The sequence below is a fragment of the Vicugna pacos genome, chromosome X (assembly GCF_048564905.1).
Source record: "Vicugna pacos chromosome X, VicPac4, whole genome shotgun sequence".
Classification (NCBI taxonomy): domain Eukaryota; kingdom Metazoa; phylum Chordata; class Mammalia; order Artiodactyla; family Camelidae; genus Vicugna; species Vicugna pacos.
The window spans coordinates 93504614-93526815 of NC_133023.1; the positions used below are offsets into that span (position 1 = coordinate 93504614).

At 39.9% G+C, this 22202-nt stretch overlaps 1 protein-coding gene across 2 annotated transcripts in view; it reads right to left on the reverse strand.

The window, feature by feature from the left end:
• Positions 1 to 22202, reverse strand: part of GPC3 (glypican 3) — a 371189-nt gene that overhangs the window by 121106 nt on the left and 227881 nt on the right. For both annotated transcript variants that reach the window (XM_015249283.3, XM_006215969.2), the window contains 2 exons: positions 12337 to 12470; positions 1947 to 2072 (listed from right to left, as the gene is read on the reverse strand). In XM_015249283.3, the coding sequence (XP_015104769.1) occupies positions 1947 to 2072; positions 12337 to 12470 (260 nt within the window). The remainder of the gene's footprint in view (positions 1 to 1946; positions 2073 to 12336; positions 12471 to 22202) is intronic.

Consider the following 22202-nt stretch of genomic DNA (forward strand, 5'->3'; position numbering starts at 1 on the left):
ATACACCAGTGGGTAAGTGACTGGGATGGTTTCTCATTAGGTTTATGCAAGAACCACATATATCACCTGTAGGCATTTTCTTTTTAAAATGTTGTATCGTTTATACCTGTTTTAAAGCATCTGCTTTTTATAAAGCCAAATACCAATGGGCTTTTCTTTGATAATTTAAACAAATATGTCATAACAGGTACATTTTCATGATTCTACTTAGTACCTGATAGAGCTTTTAGGTTAATAAACATTAATCTATTTCTCCAGAGTAGAGTGGCCTGCCTGGGGCCATTAATCCCCCAGGCCTGATTCATATTTCCTAGAGGGAAGTCTCTTTCCATGCAAGTTCAGTGCCTCAGCAAGCAACCTCGGTGTCATTAGCACCTGATTCTCATTGTCCCAGGTCAGTAAAAAGCTTAGTTGAGAAACAAGCATGTGCTTTACCTTGCGTTGGGAAGATGAGGGGGTGGGTGGGGGAGAGAGAAAGAGGAGATGTAACATGATTGAGCTCGCAGTATGTGCCAGTCTGCTGGGGGCTTCACATTTCTGGCCTCACCTCACCTACTAGTTACAACAACCCTGTGAGGTGCCCTTTCCTTAGAGAGGAGGACCTGAAGACTTTCTAGGTGAAGTGACTCACCCAAGGCCACACGCAGTCAGTAGCAGAACGGAGATGCACACCCAAGTTCATCTGGCTCGAAAGCTTTCCTCTGTCCGTGACCTTACACTGCTAATTGATTCCATTTAGCATCATGATTAACTATCCTACATCCAGATACTGGGTTTCACTAGACTGTAAGCTCCTCCAAGCAAGTAACCTGCCTATCATGTTCATCCTCATAACCCTAGCACCTAGCTTGGTGCCTAACACGTAGTATCTCAAAACAGAAGTGTTAAAGGTGTGGATGAATGAATAAATCAATAAGGAAACAAAACACACAGCCTGTCAGAGCTAGAGGTGCCCTAATCCAACCATCTCATTTTTCAAATGGGGAAACCAAGGTCCAGAGGGATTAAGTCACTTGCCCTACATTAAACAACTAATCAGTGAAAGATTCAGAACTGGCATCCAGGTCTCTTCTGTATTCCCCTCTACAACTTGCTACCCCTTGCACAAACATTTCTGAAAGCGTGTTCTTCAGCTTGATGTGTTTTCCTAAGCATCCTGCCCTCCTGATTGAATTCCTTAGTTGCAAGCTCTTCCTGACACGTGCAAAGCAATGGAGGTTAGGGGTGCCATTAGCCCACTAGAAATGAAAGCTCCCTGAGGACAGGAAAATTTGCTCATTATGTTCACTTCAACATGGCTGGCACTTAGAAAACACTCAGTAAATATTTGCTGAGTAAATGAATATGTATTATTTCCTTTCCAGCGATAAGTAAATTTTTCACAGATGACAAATGTTAGCACAGATTATACTAACAAACACTCAAATGGGCCAATGTTTCAGTCAAATTGCTGTGAAATGGTACTTCTCCTTCCCTCCCCCTTTTTTTCTTTCCATCCTCATCTGTAAAATGGGAGGAAATAATGCTATTTCATAGGATTGGTGTAGGGATAAAAAGAGTTAATATGTACAAGCCCTTAGCATGTGCTTAATATTCAGTGAACAGTCAATAAATGATAGCTGTTAGTATAAATATGATTTATCCAAATCAATCAATCAGTAAGGACCCACATGAGGAGACAGAAGCCAAAGACCAAAAAAAAAAAAAAAGAGTTGTTTGTTTTGTCCTCTGTAAAATACTCCTGAACGCACAGTTCTCTATGTGCTTCAAAGTTTGCAAATTCTCTGAGGGCTATAAGTTATAGGCCATGTCATGGATGTTCCTGTGTAAGTCTTTTCTGGAATCTTTCTCATGAAATTAATGGAGAGAAGACATAACTAACTCTGAGGTGAACACATGATGATTATTTCTCAAATACTGCTCAGCTAACATTCAAAAAAGATTACCTCTCCACGAGTTCTTGTCCGTTCCAGCAAAGAGTGTCGTTTTCGGCCACAGGGCTGTGGCTGCAGATGTAGCCAGGCAGAGCACTGTAGAAGCTGATGAAAGACTTCAACTTCTGAATTAGTTCCCTGGAAGAAAAACAAAACATCTGTGCATAAGATGCAAGTAAACCCAGTATGAGGAAAGTTTAATTTCCTTATCAGCATGACAGAAAGGCTCTGCCAGGCTGATTAGAGCAATAAATGATTTTTAAAGGCATTCTTGGCTACAAGGCCACAATTTAGGGTTTTTTTTAATCAATAAAATGATATTAGAAAAACACAAGTTGCCTGTCATATAAGGTGCTGTTCCTATGAGAAGGATGATTTAATTCCAGCATCCATTTTCTAACACGTTCAGCTTCCAATTTTTGTTCCGATGTTGTTACCTACATTCTCTAAGGTGCTGATTACAAGGCACGCTGGAGCGGTGCCTATCTTTTGGTTTCTGAGTGTAACTGAGTGCATTGATTGTGATTTACAGTGCTATTACCCTAGAGATGGCCCCTTTCCATAGACGCTCTGGCTAATAGTTGCCGATCAGAATCACAGGGTGCTCAGAGCAGTATGAGCTCTATGAAATTCTCCTGACAATACAGTCAGAGAAACTCACATCTGCTAGAGGATGAAGAGTTCATTTTTTGTTTGTATATTGTGGTTCCTATGGGGGAGTGGGAGGGGTCCTAGCATATTTTATTATTTATTTGCTTTGGCTTTTATGCTATATGTGTGTGTGTGTGTGTGTGTGTGTGAGAGAGAGAGAGAGAGAGAGAGGGAAAGGGAGAGAGAGACAGAGAGCATATTATGTATTCAAATATGTATAAACACACACAAAAACACACAAATACCCAGCAGAATTTCTGGTCTATTGTCTTATTTTAGATGTATGTGGACACATAAAATAAGATGCTATTGACTGGAGACAAGTGGATGTGATTATAAAGAAATATTAAAATATCTATGCAATAGCTATCCAGTGGTAAACAAACGAAAATAAAATACATTATTTTCTAAAGCAATATTCTTGGTAGAAAGGAAATTAAAGAGTACCTCATACAGATCCAAGTCCATCTTAAGTCTCTATGAAGTTTTTGCAGACTCTGGCCAGGGAATTTGCTGGCCATGATTCAATATTGTCTCCAGGTTAAGAATGGGCTAACCTGATATATAGGCCTCTGGAGGAGCTAGAGGTCTGAATCTCATTTGGACACTGGTGGGAGTCCAGAGCTCAGAAATACCTTCTGGGGGTTGTTCTCAGGTCTGGCCAAAAGAGGAAGACTGGTAGAAATTCTTTCTTGCATTTAATGCCATTTTCCACTTTATGACCATAAAACAATTCATTTCAACTAATGATTAAGAGAGAGAGAGAGAGAGACCTTACAATACTCAGCACATCTTCACAAAGGTCGGATCACAGTAAAGCCAGGGTGACGGACAGAACAACTCAAGAAAAGTTAGGGAGACACAGGCAACTCATGATGCCCCAGCAGTGGCTTCCTGCTATGCTCAGACCCTCTAACAGCCTACTGCTAGGGGCTGAGCGCCGTCAATCTCCAAAGTGAAGAGGCTCAATACAGGGCTCTGAAAATAAAAGTCAACATTATAGTTTCTCACAGAGGAAAAAGATGGGTTCAATTAACGCTAATAGGGGAAATGCTCTGTTTTACAAGGTAATAATACAGTTCCCAAGAGTGGAAACTGAAAGACTAAAGGCTGAGGCTGAGTAATTCCCCCATTCCACGACGAAATGGAATATGGCCATTCATCTAGGGGAAGGGGTGGCCCTCCCTTTAGTGAAAGAGTCCCCCTTAGGCCTCCTCCTACCTACAAACCCTCTCTCACTAACATAGCACGTGGCAAGAAAAATTGAACTCATAGATAAGCCTTCCAGTTTGACTTCCCTAGAAGGTAAAAACAAACAAATGTTAGCACTCTGAACTTCTTCCAGCCTCTCAGCTCTTGCAGCTTTTTTCTTGTCTGATCAGAAAGATCACTGACAAACTGGAGAAGATTCAGAGGGTCTATCTGAACATCAAAGGGAGGAAGGGCTGGGCGACACATAAGACCTCCCACCCCGGTACGAAAGGATACATACGACTTGGTGGGGTCAAGATAAAAGTCTAAGAAAACCACAAAGAATGTGAATAACGTTAACACAGTCTGGGTCATCACATTCTAGAACTCAGGGGGCTCTCATTGAAACTTGAACAAGTTAAGCTGGGAAAACGAAAACACCATCCTACTTTACTGAGTACCCATTACCTACAGAGGACATGCAGGGTGGACCTAGGAAGAGACTGAGTTTTAAAAATTTGTTTCTGAATTAGTTATTATGAGTTTAGAAGACAGTTTCATTCAGTCACTATGCTATAATGATGGCTAGATTCTCACAACAGCCCCTTAAAACCTTATGTAGATTCTAAGTTTCTCTAAGCTTTAGTTTCTTATCTGTAAAATGAAGCAAATGATAGGTTGCTGTGATGATTAAATGAGATAATGTATGTGAAGCACTTAGCATAGTACCTGGCACACAGTAATCCCTCCACATAATGTTTGGCAATTTATTTCCATTATTATGAGCCTATAGAATGTAAACAAACATATTATATATATGAAATATATATATTATATTCCAAATAAATTTATGAATGCAAGATAATGAAGTATTTTTCAAGTTCCAGATAATTTTATATGCACAAGATAAATAATCCTTCATCTTATAAGATGGGTATTAAAAAGTACAGCCATGTTCTCTCCCCAGATATTCTTCCTATTATTCTTTTTCAAAGACTAGAGAGGTACTGGGCTGAGTAAATCACGGACTAATCTGGTACAGCAGTTTTTGGATGGTGTCTTTGCTTGGTAGGAAAGTGGCGGTGGCCCTCACAGGGATTTGTGTCGAAGAATCCAATGTGGAGCATCAGACACGGAAGGCTGGGCCAAGGTGAAGAAGAGTTTAAAAAGGTAGCTTAATGATCAGGGGAATGCAAATCAAAACATCACTTTGCTGTACACCTGAAACTAGCAATGTAAATCAACTACACTTCAATAAAATTTTTTTTAAAACATAGTAAGATACTACTTCACTAAGGTGACTATAATAAAAAAGACAAGGGCTAGTAAAGATGTGGATAAATTGGAACCCTCCCCTCTACTGTTGGTGGGAATGGAAAATCGTGTAACCACTGTGGGAAATGGTTCGGTGATTCTTCACAAAGTTAAGCATAGAGTTACCACATGACCCAGCAATTCCACTATTAGGTTATATACCCCAAATAATTAAAAACAAGTACTCAAATAAGTACATGTACTTACACATGTACTACTAATAGCCAAAAGGTGGAACAAGACAGATGTTCATCAACTGATGAGTGGACAAATACATATTCTATACAATGGAATATTATTCAGTCTTAAAAAGAAAAAAGTATTCCCGCATGCCACAACATAGGTGAACCTTGAAAACATTATTCTAAGTAAAAGCAATCAATCATGAAAGACCCCGCGCTATATGGTTGCATTTATGTGAAATGTCCAGTAGAGGTAAATTGTATTACAGACACATAAAGTAGATTGGTGGTTGCTTAGGGCTGGGGCGATGAATTGGGGAATGATAGCCAAAGGCTATAGGATTTTTTTCTTGAAGTGATGATAATGTTCTCAAATTGACTGTGGTGATGTTGCGCTACTCTGTGAATATGCTAAAAAGAGCTGAATTATACACTTTAAATGAATGAATTGTATGGTGTGTGGATTATAACTCAATAAAATGGTTATTGACATATAACTCCAATAAAGGGTAGAGAAGAGGTGAAATACGTCTCACAGGAAGAGAGGCTTTGTCAGAGAGAGAGAGAGAGAGAGAGAGAGAGAGAGAGAGTGAGTCCTTGGAACAGTGGAAGGAGACACAAGAGCTGGGGAATAAGGCAGGGGTGAGGAGTGAGAAAAGAAATTTGTATGAGCTGCAACTTCAGTGCTACAAGAGCTATAAAAGTGGTTAAAATCTATTTCTTCCTTCATCTTGTAAAATGAAGTCTGTTTTTTTCCCTCATTGTAAAAGAAATATATGCTCACTCTGGAGAATTTATAAAATATAGAAATGCAGAAAGGAAAAAAAAAAACCCCTAGCTTTAGTCCTACCAGCCAGAGATGGTCACTGTTAATATTTGGATCTATTTCCTTTCTAGACTTGCCTCTCCAATAAACTTATTATGTTTATTTCTCTAAAACTTATTCTTCTTGATAGGTTTCTTCACTTAATTCTTTTTGGTTCTCAGTGTGTATTATTCCCATGAGAAGCCACCTAAAATCCAAGGTGGATTTGATTTGAAAAGAACCGCAGAATAAGGGAAATGCTGGTTCTCAAATTATTCCCAGGACATGTGGGGGGAGGCAGCAGCCACCTTCGGGAGAACAAGGAGCCGAGCTCCAGCATGTCTAGCAAACGGGCTGATACTTTTACATCCCTGAATGCAGTGTTGCATACAGTGCAAGCCATTCCTTCGCACAAAACCTTCTAAATACTGAGAGAAAAGAAATCTCGGTTTCCAAAGAAACTTTAAAGAAATCCAGATCTATTTTTCAGGGTAGAAGACTTTCTAAACTGTTGGAGAGTTAATGAACTTTTCAAAAGAGAGCGGAGACAGGTAATAGTGTCCTCTGACACCACAGCCCTGAAAGCGGCGGGCGTGACAGGAGTTTACCGGGCCTCTCTGATTTCTCCTCTTCTTTGTCACTCCTTCCTAAACTTGTTCTGGCATGGGAATTACGTGTATTTTATCTTTTCTTAAACAGAGCTTCCTATCCCCCTGCTTATAATTTTAAAAGGAGGTGAGTTGACTATTTCTATTATTCTCTTTAAAGAAAGATACCTGAAACTAAATTAAGGGACATGTTAATTACCCATGTACGACTCAGTCCAGAGTTCTTTTCTTTGTGTTAGCAGCCCATGACAGACAACAAAAGAATCTCCACCCATGAACTAAATAAGGCAGTCTGCTCAACTGAATTGTCTTGGGGCGGGGGGGGGGGGGGGGGGGGAGGAGGATAGAAAGTTTGGACAATTAGTTGCCCCTGATGGGAAAAACAATCTGATTGAAGAGAATGTCCTTTGATTCCAATTCCACTTTACTCTCATGCACACATGCCAAACATACCATCTGACATATAAATAGGGGAGCCACTCACTTAAGACAAGCCCAATGCTTGCTTACAGCAGTCTACTCAGGAAAAAGTCTCTTAGAAGTTTCCATTCAATGAGCTAAATGTGGAACTAAAGAACAGGACCCCTTTGCATGCACGAGCCATTTTGAAATACTGCGGCTGGTGCACGTGATCTTCCCTGGAGGGCTCCCACCATCCTCAGGAGGAACGTCCCCTTCTTGGGTTTTGGGGGAGGGGATTCCTTTTGCTTTCTTGAAATGATTTGCTTGGGCAGGCATCAAAGCAGCACTAATTGGAAACCACTGCAAGTAAAACCAGCCTTTCATCCCCGGCTACAGATCCTGAACTGTTCTGCTTTATCATTAAGGATCTTTTTTTTCTTCTTAATATAAAATAATGTGAGCTCATTATTTTTTAAAAAACTGAAAACATGGAAAAGTACATAAACTAAAATAATTATAACTGGAATGATGCTGCATCAGGCTGAATTCTGCTGCAGAGAGCCTTTCACAGTCTGACCCCAAACTATAATCTTCTCCCATTCCAGAGATTCACCCATACTTTTCTTCGTACTGTCCCCTTTGCATGGAACACCCTCTTCCCTCCTCCATCTGTTGAATTTCAACTCTTCCTTCAAAGCCCAGCTCAGGAGTTACCTTTTCCAAGGAGTCTTCCTTGACTCCCGCAGGAGACATGCTGACTTTCCCATCTATGATGCTGCCACTCTTTTGTACGTAGCTGTTTGGGCCCTCACCCCCCAACGTATAAAAATGATTTGTGTGTCTGTCTCCCTAACTAGGCTAGCAGCTCCTCCTATTCATCAGAGCCTAATCCTTACACAATGCTTAGCATATAGATGGTGTTGACAAATGTTGAAAGAAGTAGAGTCCTATTTAGGGCAGAATGACTTGTACCAGACCCAAAACTCGTTGATTCACTCAGTACACACTTCGTTGTTTTGTTCAGAGGGTGGAAGGCACCACTGAACTTACAAAGCTGCCCAGGCAAACCAGAGCAGCAGTCTGAGAGGGAGTGGGAGTAAGCATTGATTTGGGACCAGGGAGCTGAGATCGGCTTTTGTTCTTTTCTTTCTAGGTCATTTACTAGTGTCACCTAATCCATTGCCCCTTTAGACCAAGTCAGAGGGGGAAGGGGAGGAGGGGGAGAGGACGGCGAAGGCTGGACTACATAGATGTAATTTCACCAGGGTGGAGGGGCTATGTGACTTTCTCACAGGTTAGCAGTTGGGCCAGAAGCTCGGTATACAGATGCTGAATGGACTAGATTCAACTACAGATTTTGTGTTTAGAAAAGGGAAAGATATTGTTCATGTTGTAAAATACCAAACTATAATTATGGGGGATGCACAAATGACAGGGTAAACAGCATCATAGGGGAAGTGGTGAAAGAGACATTCAATAGGGCAAAGGAGGGAAAGGCTGCCATCGGAGATGTGCTGAAAATACTAGAGTTGGGAAGGACTGTGAAAGTATCATTTCTTTTATTCTGCTTGTAGTACTTGCACATCTTGTCCTCCCCTCACTGTTTTAAATCTGATGACAGATATTTTCAATATTAATATCTTAAAAGAATGTTGAGACCCACCAGTTGACTATCAAATTGCCTTTAAATTGAAGTAAGCTACTCCTAAGATTAGTTGTGTGTTGCAAACTACCCAGTTGGGGGCAGACAAAACAAACAGATGACTTCTGAATGCTACCCAAAGAATCCTGCATTTCTTTGTGTGTTGTTATTTTAATAAGGCAACGGGCTTTTCAACTCATAATCAGATTCAGACAGCTTGCTCACAACCTCCACAGACTGAATGCTACAATAGGGTTCCTTTCCAATTATCATATTTTTAACCACAGAGGTTGGAGCTTGGGCACAAGTGTGAAGGGTGCTGGCGGCACATATATTTTTCTGGACGGTGTGAAATGCCGTGCAGAACATACTGAGAAATTTATACAGGTACTAACACTGCCAAAACAAGCCCCAAAACAAGTAACATCAGACTGTGGGGGCAGGGAGTGCATTTAGCAAAAGATCATCTTAATTTCCAATTCTCCACTCTCCCTTAACAGGGTTTACAATGCCTACTGGAGGGAGTTAAATGAAATTAGACACTCCTGTTGTCTTGTTTTCTTGTTCTGCCAGGGAATTCAGAGAGAAGGGCTCCATCTCAGACTCTCATGCTTCAGTTTGCAAAAAGGATGAGAAACATCATGGGGTGACCTCATGTTCCCAACACTCAGAGGAGCCCTGCCTGACCACCACTTACTCATCTGCAGGCTTTGCAGTTTTTCTTACTATCCTTTCTTTTCTTTGGGGGTTAGCAACAAATTCAAAAATGAATCTGAACAAAGCGCCAAGTCTGGGTGCTCAGCCAAGAACTCATTTATCAGTTTCTTTTTTGCCTGGAGGAATCCACACTCATAGAGACCTCCCTGGTAAGGCAAAAGGAATAGGTCCCAAAGAGCCCGAGAGAGAAGTCATGGCAGAAGGCCTTAATAAAACTCCTATTTACTTACAAATATGTCTCGGTTGACAGGATGACCTCAAAACGGGACTGGAATAGTGTTTTTACTTTGAAAAAGCTTTGCATGTGATTCTGTTACAAATTCATATACCACATCCTCCACGAAGCCTTCACTGTAGCTCCCTGGGCAAAGGTTCTCTCTTTCCCTGTAAGCTGCATTTATAGACTCTGGAAATTCTTTTGCACTTATAAAACTGGTTTGAAATTATTTGTATTTAAGTCTATTTCCACATTAGACTGATTTGGAAAGCAGAGTCTGTGTCTTGATTTTCAATACCCCGGATACATTCTGGCACATGTGTTTTCCACATTTCTACTGAGTTGAACAAAGCAATAAATACAATATCTTGTTAATAATACTATACAAATATAAATAGATAATACTCTATATTATATTATTAGTGTAATATACTATAAATATAATCAATCAACATATAACTTATAATTTCAATTTTATTTTATATATTGTTTATATAAATTACTTCAGTGCAGTATGCAAGGGGTTTCTAATAAAGATCAATAAGTGTAATAAAAAATAAAAATAAAAAATAATAAGACCAATAAGCGAGGTTAATTCCTCAGGTGGTTTGGGCAAGAGTGAAAGGAATGGACAACAATGGACAAAGGACAGTCAAGGGCTAAAGAGGGCCGGGAGCCTAATTTTGTCTTCCCAGAAATACAGAAATTTCCCAAACAACCCCTATGCTATATGGAAATGGTTCTCAAGTATTTTGGTGCCAACACTCTTGTGGTGGTTTTTAAATATGTCCACAAAATCTTTGATATTCCTCCCTTCAGGACATGGAGCTTAATTTCCTTCCCCTTGTACGTGGACTTGAACTGCTGATTCACTTCTAACAACTGAATGTATCAGAATTGACAACAGGTCACTTCCAAGACTAGATCGTAAAAGACACCGCAGCTGCTCTCTTCCGGGAATGACTCATTCTGGGGAAGCCAGTGGCCATGTTGTGAGTGAGTGAGGAACCAAGAAACTGAGGCACATGGTGAGGAACCGAGGCCGCCTTCCAACAACCAGCAGTAACTTGCTAACCGTGTAAGTGAGCCACCTTGGAAGTGGGTCCCCCAGCCTCAGGCAACACTTCAGAGGACTGCAGCTCCAGGTAGCAACTTGACTGAAATTTCTGTGAGACTGAGGACCACCCAGCTAAGCTGCTCCCAAATTCCTGACAGCAACTGGGAGATAATACCTGTTTGTTGTTTTAAATAACTACGTTTTGGAGTAACTTGTTATATACCACCAGATAACTAATATAACTCCTTCGCGGTCTTAAAAATTATTGAGGACCCAGAGAGCTTTCGTTTACATGATCTATATCTATTGACCTTTACTGTTTTAAACATTGAAACTCAGGGAAAAAAAATCTTAAAATTTATTTATTATTAATTTCAAACTAACGAGTCTCTACATGTTAACACAAATAACATTTTTATGAAAAAAGTGAGAAAAGTGGTATTGTTCTTGCATTTTTGCAAAATATCTTTACTTCCTGGCTTAATAGGAGATAGCTAAATTCTCCCATTAGCTTCTACATTTAATGTTTTTCCATATATTGTCTTGAAGTGTGTGAAGAAAGCCCATCTTCACACAGTTATATAGTTAGTAAAAGGAGGATCTCACAGACCTTCTGAAAGGGTCTCTGAAACTCCCTGAGTTCCCAAATCACACTTCGAAACTGCTGCTATAGGGAAACCAGAAATTTCTTACGAAGTCAGCAAAAGAGAAGAAAATGGGATTTCTTGAGATGCTTCTTTGTAAGGACTATCTCTCAAGTGGCCTAACCGCTCTCTCTCACTCCAAACTGAGTGATATATGACTAAGAATTACCACTTCAAAATCTCCTGTAGTAAATGGATATGAGTGGAATAATTTGGCCAAAATCTGAGATGCTACTTATTTCATCTCTTCGTTCTCCATCATAGGCCAATCGCTCCCAATCCCCTCAAAGTCATCATGAGGCAGAACTCACGTCTAGCTCTTCTTGGCTACCTGTGCAGTCCTTTTGGGGAAGGCAATTCCCCTAGATTTGTGCTGGGCTTACCATCCAATTTCCACCCCTTATCTGTAACCGTGAAATTAGAATAGGGAAGGAGGGAATCTGGATGGGGGAGGAGGAATGAAGAGAATAAGAAACAAACTTGAATTTGGTCCCTACACGGCTGTCTTAAGGAATAGGAACAAAATCCTTTATTTTATCATCCTTATAGTGTAGTGTGTGCAGTGTGTGTGTATACACATGAGTGTGTCTTACCAGTTTCTCTTTGGTGAACTCACCCCTGACTCACTGTTAATAATGAGAGAAGCCACAAACCAAGCCATGGAATTGTGAGACCAGATCACAGGCAGAAAAGGTTTCATTTAATCAATAAAGATCTTGACTAGAGAAGTCTATTCCACTTTATGTTGCTGTACTGGATATTTACACACAGTAAATTTACATTGAAATATGGCCTAGATAGAATGCAATATCTTTTTTCTTTAACGTTGACAGATGATAGAATTTAATTAATCAAACACTCTACTCAGAACTAAATAACATGTATTTAAGAAGCTTCACTCCAATGGTTTTTGACCTTAAAACACAATTGCTAATTGTGTGCTGAAATAGAGGGGAAAAAAAATCCTCTCACCTTCTTCGGCTGGATAAGGTTTCTTCATGTTCTACATGAGCAACTTTTAATACCTTCTTGTCAATAAACAGATCTTCAGGATAATAAGCAGATCTATACTGACGTTGTTGAGAATGGGCACATAACTTGCCAACCTGAAAAAAGAAATGCAATATAATTATATGATACTTTCACAGATATGATAGTAGAAACAAATTCTGAAACGCACTTCAATTTCTTCCCCAATTTCTTTTTAAAGAGCAGAACGAAGCTATTACTGGAGTCAAAAAAGGTGATATGCTTTTAAGGCAAAGAACCATCTGTGGAAAAGGCTAAAGACTGGCGGGGGCACTTAGAGCGCTCTATTCAGAGATTTCCTCCGAGGAAATGCTTCTCTTCTATAGTGAAGTGCACATTTGAGAGGCCCCTCTACACAGGACTTATGGCACTGATACCTTCCAGGGGCACTTGCTGTAATACGTATGAACTTCACAAATGGGAACTGCCAAGTTTAGGAAGAAACGGAGCAGGAAGTGAGGCTGTGCGTGAGAGATGTGTAGAGTCATCTGTTAATAGAAGAATGACCTCCTAGGCACAAAGTGCTTCTGATTCTTCTGAACATTTTGTTAGCTTTTTAAAAAAATTATATACATTTCAGGTATATTATAATTTAAAGCTTAGCTCTTTTGCACTCATCTAGCAATGATAAAAATGGTATCAGCTTTCTCATCTCAATTCTAAATGATTCCTTTGGTTAAATTATTTGTAGTTCTGCTATTTTTTTCACTTTCAGACAAAAGCCTGAATGAACTTCTATATAAAGAAGTGTGAATATTAACACATCTCCCTTATGCCAGACGCTATGCTGTGTTTCTTTGTGCGTTATTTTAATAAGGAAAAGGGCTTTTCAATTCATAATCAGATTCAGACAGTCTCACTTTAGAGCTGAGGAAACTAAGGCTCAGAGAGGTTAAGTGACTTGCCTAAGGCAACCAGGCAGGGGATCCACTGTCTGACTTTGAATCTGTTTGTCTGACTTCAAAGCTTATGCAATATCACCTCCCTGGAAGACGAGGCTTGATTTCCAGCTGCTTACATTCTATGTTGTGAAAAACAAAAAAGAATTCCCAGTTCTCAAAAATGTAGCCAAAGGGAATATAATATACAGACTGTACCCTTCAGGAGAAACCATCAGAAGTATCTTGTGAAGACTGGGGTTATATCTTTGTCACTTCTGTACCTCCACGGAATTCAGACTGGATTTTGTACACTGTTAGGCACTCAGTAAAGGCAAGTCAGTTGAGGTGAACTGAAGGAAAATCCTAGTGTCCGATCTGGCACGCCCCTCCGCTGGCAGGCCGTGGGCTCTGTGTGGTAATCGCAGCTTCCGGACTTCGGAAAACGGTCCCGATAACATTCACTAAGTTATTTATCTCTTTATAAAGGTGTAAGTGGCATCTAGTTTGCATAGCTTTGGGAAGTTTTCCATACATACAGAAATTCTTGAATTAGAAAAAAAAATCTAGAATCAGCAGTAGCATCACCTCCATTTATGAAAGACTGTACCTATTAGGATATTCAGACCACCTCTTCTCAACAGTTTATCTATTAAGATAAACGGAATGAAACAAAAGGTGCAGGCACTTTAAAATATTCCATTTAGCTTTGGAATGATGATACTGAATTTTTCGGATGTGTTTATATAATGCTATTTGACTTGGGTTAATATTAACTTCAAATGAAGAATCTGCATTCTCTGAACTTGCCCTTCTTGGCAGCAGTCCGGTAGGGTGCTTTCACTAGGGGCTGCCTGGCTGGACTGGGAAGTTCTAATCACTTCCAAAGCACATAATGCAGCGACAAATAGCTGAGGGCAGACTGTGCATCATAAAATTATGTCCATAGACATACACATGTTTCTTCTTTGTGAAACTGCAGGTGAACGTTCATGGGAAAAACCTTGATTTTCCCTCCATAAATATCTATTTCTGAGTCTGGGAACATACGTCAATGTGAGGGTCTATAGCCTTAGCACATTCAGGAGCACAGGACACATTGTCTTGACCGACACCTGTTCCGAATCCAGCACCGAACTCACAATCTCTCACACCTCTTTCACAGTAACTTGCCTACTTACAACCCACAGCTGTGAAATCTCCCTCCCTATTGAAAGTCTACCCTTTGTATCAGTGAATACTAATTGGGCCCCAGCAAGACTTTAAAGTTTTGAGCCCCTCCCGACGTACTGGAAAGGGGTGCAGCTGAGGCAAAAGTAGGAAGGTTAAGAACAAATGAGAATGTCGCCAGCCTGCAGTCTGACCTTTCTTCCCAAGCCACCCAATGTGGCATTATCAAGCCGACTTCCCAAGGCTCCGTGTGGGGTAAGGGGCAAACAATGGTACCCTGCCAACACCCACTCCCCCAGCTGAAATCTGCCACATCTTATCAGACAGGCTGCATTTTCTTCCACAAATCTACCATGAAGCAAATTCTTCTCATATACAAAGCGTTTGTCAAATGTAGACCCCCCTTTGGGCCCCTTCCCCCCACATCTTTCACCTCCACACTGTGTGAGCTGTAGGTGAATATTATGAGCTTATTTTGAGAAACGGACACAAAAAGAAAACATAATTTACAAAGAGATGCAGTATTCACATTAAAGAGGTCCTTTGAGCTTCACACTTGGGAAATATCAGGCTATGCTCCGAGACCTGGGTCTTATTCTCCAGCTGCACTTGCTAAAGAAGCCAGCCTCCCAAGTGGCATTTTAGAAATCAGTGTCCTGTCCAGGAGTTTAAGCTCTTAAATAAGAAGTGCAATCCAATTTCCTTTCACTGACTAATGTACCTAGTCAAGGATGCTGCTACTTTTAAATTCAGTTAGTGGGAGTGAATTTATTGGATAGGTGAGTGTCTCTATCAACAGACCCGGAACAGAAAACCTTTTTGTTTTCCATGAACTGTGATTCCTAATGATGCCTTTCTTTATTCACGTGCCAGAACCTGTGGCAGGGGAGGAGTAGTGCTCTGAGGTGTTCTAAGACTTAAAACATAAGAAGGCAGGGCCTCTGACTGTATCCAGGCCAGCAGGTCATTCTAGTAACCTTAGCACCATTCTTCTCTAACCGGGGGCCTGAAGCACTGGCTTTGTACATCCGTGAGAATACACTGCTGGGCCCAGCAAGCTATCATAAGAGCCCCTGCTATCATGGACACCAGGAAGTGTCCCCCACACCTTTCTCCTCTTTGACCTGGTCCCACAGCTTCACTTCACCTGTAACTCTAGTCTCAAACAAAAGAGGAAGATGTGGTATCTGAAGTGCTATATTCTATTCTGGGCTCCTATGGAAAAAAGGGGGAAATTACTTTCCAATTAGAGTATGTTACCAAAGATTTGGAAACCATGCAAAGCATTTTGGGTTTGATGCAGCTCACATATGCACCCTGTAATTGACATGTCAACAAATGCAGATACTCCACTGGTTAAAATCCAACGGTATTTACTCTCAGGCCTCCATTCATTGCTGGTTCTAGGAACTCTCAAGTGACCAAAAACTCAGACTTGATCTTTCCCTCCAGATGAATGAGCAGAGAAAGAGTATATTGTAAGCTTCTCATCAATACTGATATGGCACATCTGTAACATACTGCCTTACCCCAGCCTAGTGCTTCATCGATTACTTCAACATCCACCCTTCATTCTCTCCAGTGAGTCCTACAACAACCCTCTGAGGCATACAGAGCAGGTATTATTGACCCCATTTTAGAGATAAGGAAACTGAAGCAAAGTCATAATGCTAGTAAACTGCACAGCTGGGATTGGAACCCAGACCTGTCGGACTTTAAAACCTATGTTTTTGTTTTTGATCTTTCCCCCATGCCTTGGATTTCTGTCAAGAAGATAGACTCTGGGGCTTCGCAGTATTGGGTGTGGCCTCATTCCATGGTCCATAAGCAGAGAAAGGTAATGATTTAAGAAGAATTTAAAAATGTACCTCCAGGAAGGGCTCGTTATTAATGGTAAACAGAAAACTGACATCCAATTTTAACCTAAGTTTCAGGCAGTATGGCTAGTGGAATGATTTAAACTCTTTACTAGGCAGGAGTCATTTCGTAACCATACTAAAGCACTGGACGCCAAGTTCTGTGGGATGTGGGAAAGGTGGTTCTCAGGTAGGTCCAGCCTGCTGCTGGCTGCCTGCAGGATGTCCTGGGCCCTGGCCCCTGAAGTCAGATTCTTGGATTGGCTACAAAATCTGTAACTCCTACAATTTAACCCAGGTCTATTCTGATGTCTGGCCCAAGTATATTCTTCATCGTTTTCCTTCAAATGGAGATTCCAGGTTGAGCCTACGGCTACAAAAATATAACAGGTTTAAGTTTTTTAGTTATAATAGCCTAGAAGATTAGAAAATGGGGGGGGGGGCGGACAAGTACATTAAAGAGTATCTCTGACTCTCCTACTTTCAATTAGTCCTAACAGATCTATCTTGCTCTCAATTTAAAAATCAGATGAATGAAAGACATTACATTTTCTTTCTCAAAAAATAGTTGTGTGTGTGTGTGTGTTGAGTCTGTGTGTTTTAACTTATATGGTCCATAATAAACGGAAGGGCGGGGAAGGGGAGGAAGGAGAGGCAGAAGCCAAAGCAGAAAGAGAAAAGTTCCCATCAGTGAGTCTGTGACCAGAGAAGAGCCAGGGCCGCATCAAAATGCCCTCGGAAATCTGACAGCTTTGGAGGGGGAAGATGGCTGTCCCGCTCAGCGAGCAGTACAACTCCTTCCTTCTCAAGAGCGATACCTGAGGCCGCCAAGACTTGGGGATCTCTAGAGGACCTTTTCAGTTTTATTTAATTATAGAAAAACTTTTCTGCTAGAATCCAGCTGATGACTGTGGTCCCAAGGAGTGCTTTCCTGAGAACCGTTGTTGAAGAACTAGTATAAATTTAGTCTTTGATCGTCAATGGGTTCATCAGAACCCTGAAGAATTAAAAATAAAACTTCCTCTATGGTTATGCAATTTAAATATCAATTCTGATCCCACAGTCCACTCTGGAGGAATATTACCTATGGCATTTGTTTTAGGGTACCTTCGGGCTGGGAGTAGGGTGGGGTGGGAATTCCATACATTTCCAGTTAAAATCAAATAATGAACTTCAGTTCATTCTGTTGAATTGTGTATTGTACCATTGTTCAATTTCATTTAATTAAATCTTAAAAGTTTTAAAACAAAACATACATTGAAATTATGTGATACACAACATAAACTTTTAAAGAGTAGCAACCATGGCCATTTAACAATTCTACAGGTATAATAAAAATGCTAATATATGTTAATGTTTAGTCTGTGGTTAATGTTTTGTCTTGTTAATTTCCCCAGGGCTTTTATTACTGATTTAAATCTGCCACACTACTCAGCTGATTGCACTGTTTCCACAAACTGCATGGAAGTAGCTCAAATGAATACTGATTAACAGAAATGAACAAACATTTGGCTGGGCAAACCATTCTTATTATATGCTTGTAATCATTACATACATTTTCTTACAATGAGATGGGCATGGCAGGCATTCGCCCCTCATTTTTCCTACAGAAAATATGCATATGAGCATTAAATTAATTTATAACTGTGTACTTAAGGAAGCACATCATTATTAATTAACTATTGATTGATCTGGATATAGAGCACAGAGGATAATGAACAGAGCTGGTGACAATGTAAGCATTTTTTTTCCCTCACAGATTTGCTGTGACTCATCATTAGTTGCTTGACCATTAAAATAAAAGTTCAGTAATAATCTGTAATGTATTCTGAATCAAGCTATTTTAAGAAGTCAGGTGCCATTGTTCGAACATCCCATTCAAGTCGGCTCTTTAAATAAACTGGAATCAAAAAAAGAAAAAAGAAAAGAAAAGGAACTAATGTCCTGCACATGAGTCTGCTGTGAAGTTGAACTATAGTACTATATTATCGTGAAAAGAGCACACAATTTGGAGTCAGGAGACCTGGGGTTCCAGTCCCAGCTCATCCTCTTTCCATTTCAATAACTCTATACAAGTCTTTTAATTTCCTTCAAAGTCACCTTCCTCATCTGAAAAACGGAGATAATAATGCCGGCCATACCTGGCAGGAGCATGAGAATCAAATAAAATAATGGAAGAAACTACAGTGTCTCCCACCTCCAGACAGAAATCTGACTCATTCATTCCAAAAGAGGGAACCGCTTGCCGTCTGCAGCCCGCTTCGTGTGTTAGAATCCTGGCTCAGCTGGTCAGGTAGCTAGCTAGCTGTAAGTAATACTTGGAGGGGTTCTTTAAAAGGGGGACTTCAGGAAGACGGTGAAAGGGTTTGGTGAGACTGGGTCCCCACTCTGAAAGGGAACCATGTTGAGTTGGCCCACGTTGTTCATGCATCAACAGTCTGAGCTGCTTTGTTCCGGGATACCTAGAGTATCCCCTTCTGTTCTTCAGGGCCTCAGCGGGTTGTACGATCCTTGCTGGTTACCGTCTCTAACCTGTTTTCTTGTGTCCATGGCAATGAATGCTGAGGGGATGGGAGACAGGTTTTAAAAATCCTTTTGTGGAAGAGGCTTGCATTTTACTAATTTCTAACTGCCACAAATGGATTCGGAGTTGAAAATAGAACCCTGCATGTGTGCCTAACACTTTTTATGCAACATCAATCCCTTCTCAGCACCAGGAGCCCAGAATATTATTGATTAATCACACATGACCAGTATTTGTGGGGGCTAAAAAACTGACAAACTAACGTTAATCAAACTTAAGTATTTGGCAGGCATTTTCTTAGAAAGGAACAAAGTACGCCTGTTACTTTAAGAAAAATAATGGATGGTGTTTGCAACCAATGATAAAATTTGCACCGTCAGGCTTTTCAGTTCTACATGTAAGGAGCTTGGAAGTTACCACTCCATCCTAAAAGCAAGTAAGAAGCTAAACAGACTGAAAAATCAACTCTTCTTGGATCCGTAAGAGAACAGGAGGCAGAGAAACCAGTGCTACCAAGATTAGAGACAGACAAAAAAATACACGGAGTCAGGGCTTACCGAGCAGACTCAGGAGCAGAAACTGCCTTGGGACCCAGTGCTGGGGTGGAAAAACCGGAACTGTTACTGACAAATTGCCAGAGGCTCAATGAAGATAAATTTGAAAGTTAAAATCTCCAGAGGGACCTAGTCATAGGGGAACCTGCACAGAACTGTGAAATTTACTTTCAGGAGCTTGACCAGATTCCCATAGTAAACATATGAGAAAAATTCCCTCATGCTTCCAGCATGGGGAAGGGAGAAGAAGCCATATTGAAAGATACCAGAGCACTCTGTCTTAATAAGGCCTGCCCTCAGGAGAAACTAGTTAACCAAAGCCTGATCTGCCAGGATATTTTCAGAGCCTAACTCACCTGGGGAAGGGACATACCCAACTCCAGCGCACTCTAACAATCCTGTTCCACCAAATGGGAGGGGGTGAGTAAAAAATTCTGAGAAAAGTTGGGAGGTTCACAGTTGAGAGGCATAGGCTCATTAAAAGACTGAGACCTAATCATAGGACCATAGAATGCCTCCCCTCCCCCTACAACTTACTACCGTATCATTACAGGCCTATTTACAGCAGTTCCCTTTAACCAGGACATCATTTCCAGCTATGAAGAAAAAAATGATAAGGCATAAAAGGCAAAAAGGACAATTTGAAGAGATAGCAAGCATCAAAAACCAGACATTGCCAGGATGTCGGAATCATCAGACTGGGAATTTAAAACAACTATGATTTATTAATAATGGATACAGTAAACAGCATGCAAGGATAGATTGGCAGTGTCAGCAGAGAGACAGAACTCTTAAGAAAGAACCAAAAAGAAATACTAAAGAGAAAAAACTACCAAAAATGAATAACTTTGATGGGCTTATTAGTAGACTGGACACAGCTGAAGATAAGATGTATCAATAGAAAGCTCAAAAACTTAAAAGCAGAGAGAACAAAGACAGAAAAAGCAGAATAGAATGTCCAAGAACTGTGGGACAACTTGTAGTGTAACATGTGCATAATTGGAATATCAAAAGGAGAAGAAAGAAAAAAGAACAGAAGAAATATTTAAAATAATAATGACTGAGAATTTCTCAAAATTAGTGTCAGACACCAAACCACAGATCCAGGAGGCTTGGAGAACACAAAAAAAAACCCTCCTCGTAGGCATACAATTTTGAAATAATAGAAAGTCAAAGATAAAGAAAACTTCCTTAAAGAAGCTAGGGCGGGGGGAGGGGAACCTTACCTACAGAGGAACAAAGATAAGACACATCTGACTTCTCTTTAGGAATGCAAGCAATAATAGAGTGCAAGGAAATATTTAGAGTGTTAACAGAAAAAAATCACCAACCTAGAATTCTGAGGGTAATCTGAAAAACCATCCTTCAAAATGAAGGAGAAATAAAGACTTTCTCAGACAAACAACAATTAACAGAATTTGTTGCCAGTAGAACCATCTCGCAAGAAATGTTAAAAGAAGTTCCTTAGAGAGATGAAAAATAATATAGGTGAGAAACTCTGATCTACATGAAGAAAGGAAGAGCACTGAAGAAAGAGTAAGTTAAGGCAAAACAAAAATGAAAACTTTTTTTCCTTACACTTAATTGATCTAACACATAACAGTTTTTTCAAAATACTACTAGTAACTGTGTTTGATTATGTATGCTTATGTATCTTATGTATATATCATTATACATGCTCATATATAAATGAAATAAATGACAAGAATGATGCAAGAAATGGGAGGAAGGAATTGGGATTATTTTGTTATTATAAGGTATTCACCCTATCTGTGAAATGATATAGTGTTATTTGAAAGTGAACTTGGATTAGTTGTAAATGTATATTGCACACTCCAGGGCAACCAATAAAAAAAAGTTTGAAAAAGAACTATAACCGATATGCTAAGAAAGGAGAAAAAAAATGGAATTGCATAAAAACCTCAATTAAAACCACAAAAGGCAGAAGAGTGGAAGACAAAAACAGGAACAAAGAATAAGGGCAACACATAGAAAACACAGTAATTAATATGGCAAATATTAATCCAACTACATAAATAATGACTTTGAATGTCAGTGGTCTGAATGCTTCAATTAAAAGACAGATTGTTAGAGTGGATCAAAAAACACGACCTAACTATATACTGTCTACAAGAAAGCCACTTTAAATATAAAGGCACATATAGATTAAAAAGTAAATGGGTGGAGAAAAAGATACCATGCTAACAATAATCAAAAGATAGCAAGAATAGCTGTATTAATTTCATACAGAGCAGACTTCAAAGCAAGGAAAGTTATCAGGGATAAAGAGGGCATTAGATAACAATAAAGGGGTCAATTCTCTAAGAAGACATAACAGTTCTTAATGTGTATGTGCCTAAAAACAGAGCATTAAACTACATAAGGCAAAAACTGATAGAACTGTCAGGAAAAAATGGATGAATCCACTATCATAGTTGGAGACCTCAACACCCTTCTCTCAGAAATAAACAGATTCCAACAGGCAGAAAATCAGTAAAAACATAGTGGAGCTTAACAACACCATCAATCAACTGGATATAATTGACATCTATAGACTACTTCATCCAACAACAGCAGAATACACATTCTTTTCAAGTGCACATGGAACATTCACCAGGATGGACCACATTCTGGGCCATAAACACACTTTAACATGTTTAAAGGCAGTGAAATCATATTATGTCTGCTCTCTGACTACAATGGAATGAAACTGGAAATCAATAACAGAAAAATAACTGGAAAATTCCAAAATACATGGAGATCAAACAACACGTTTCTAAATAACACATGGGTCAAAGGAGAGTAGAAGAAAATGAAAGTACAACTT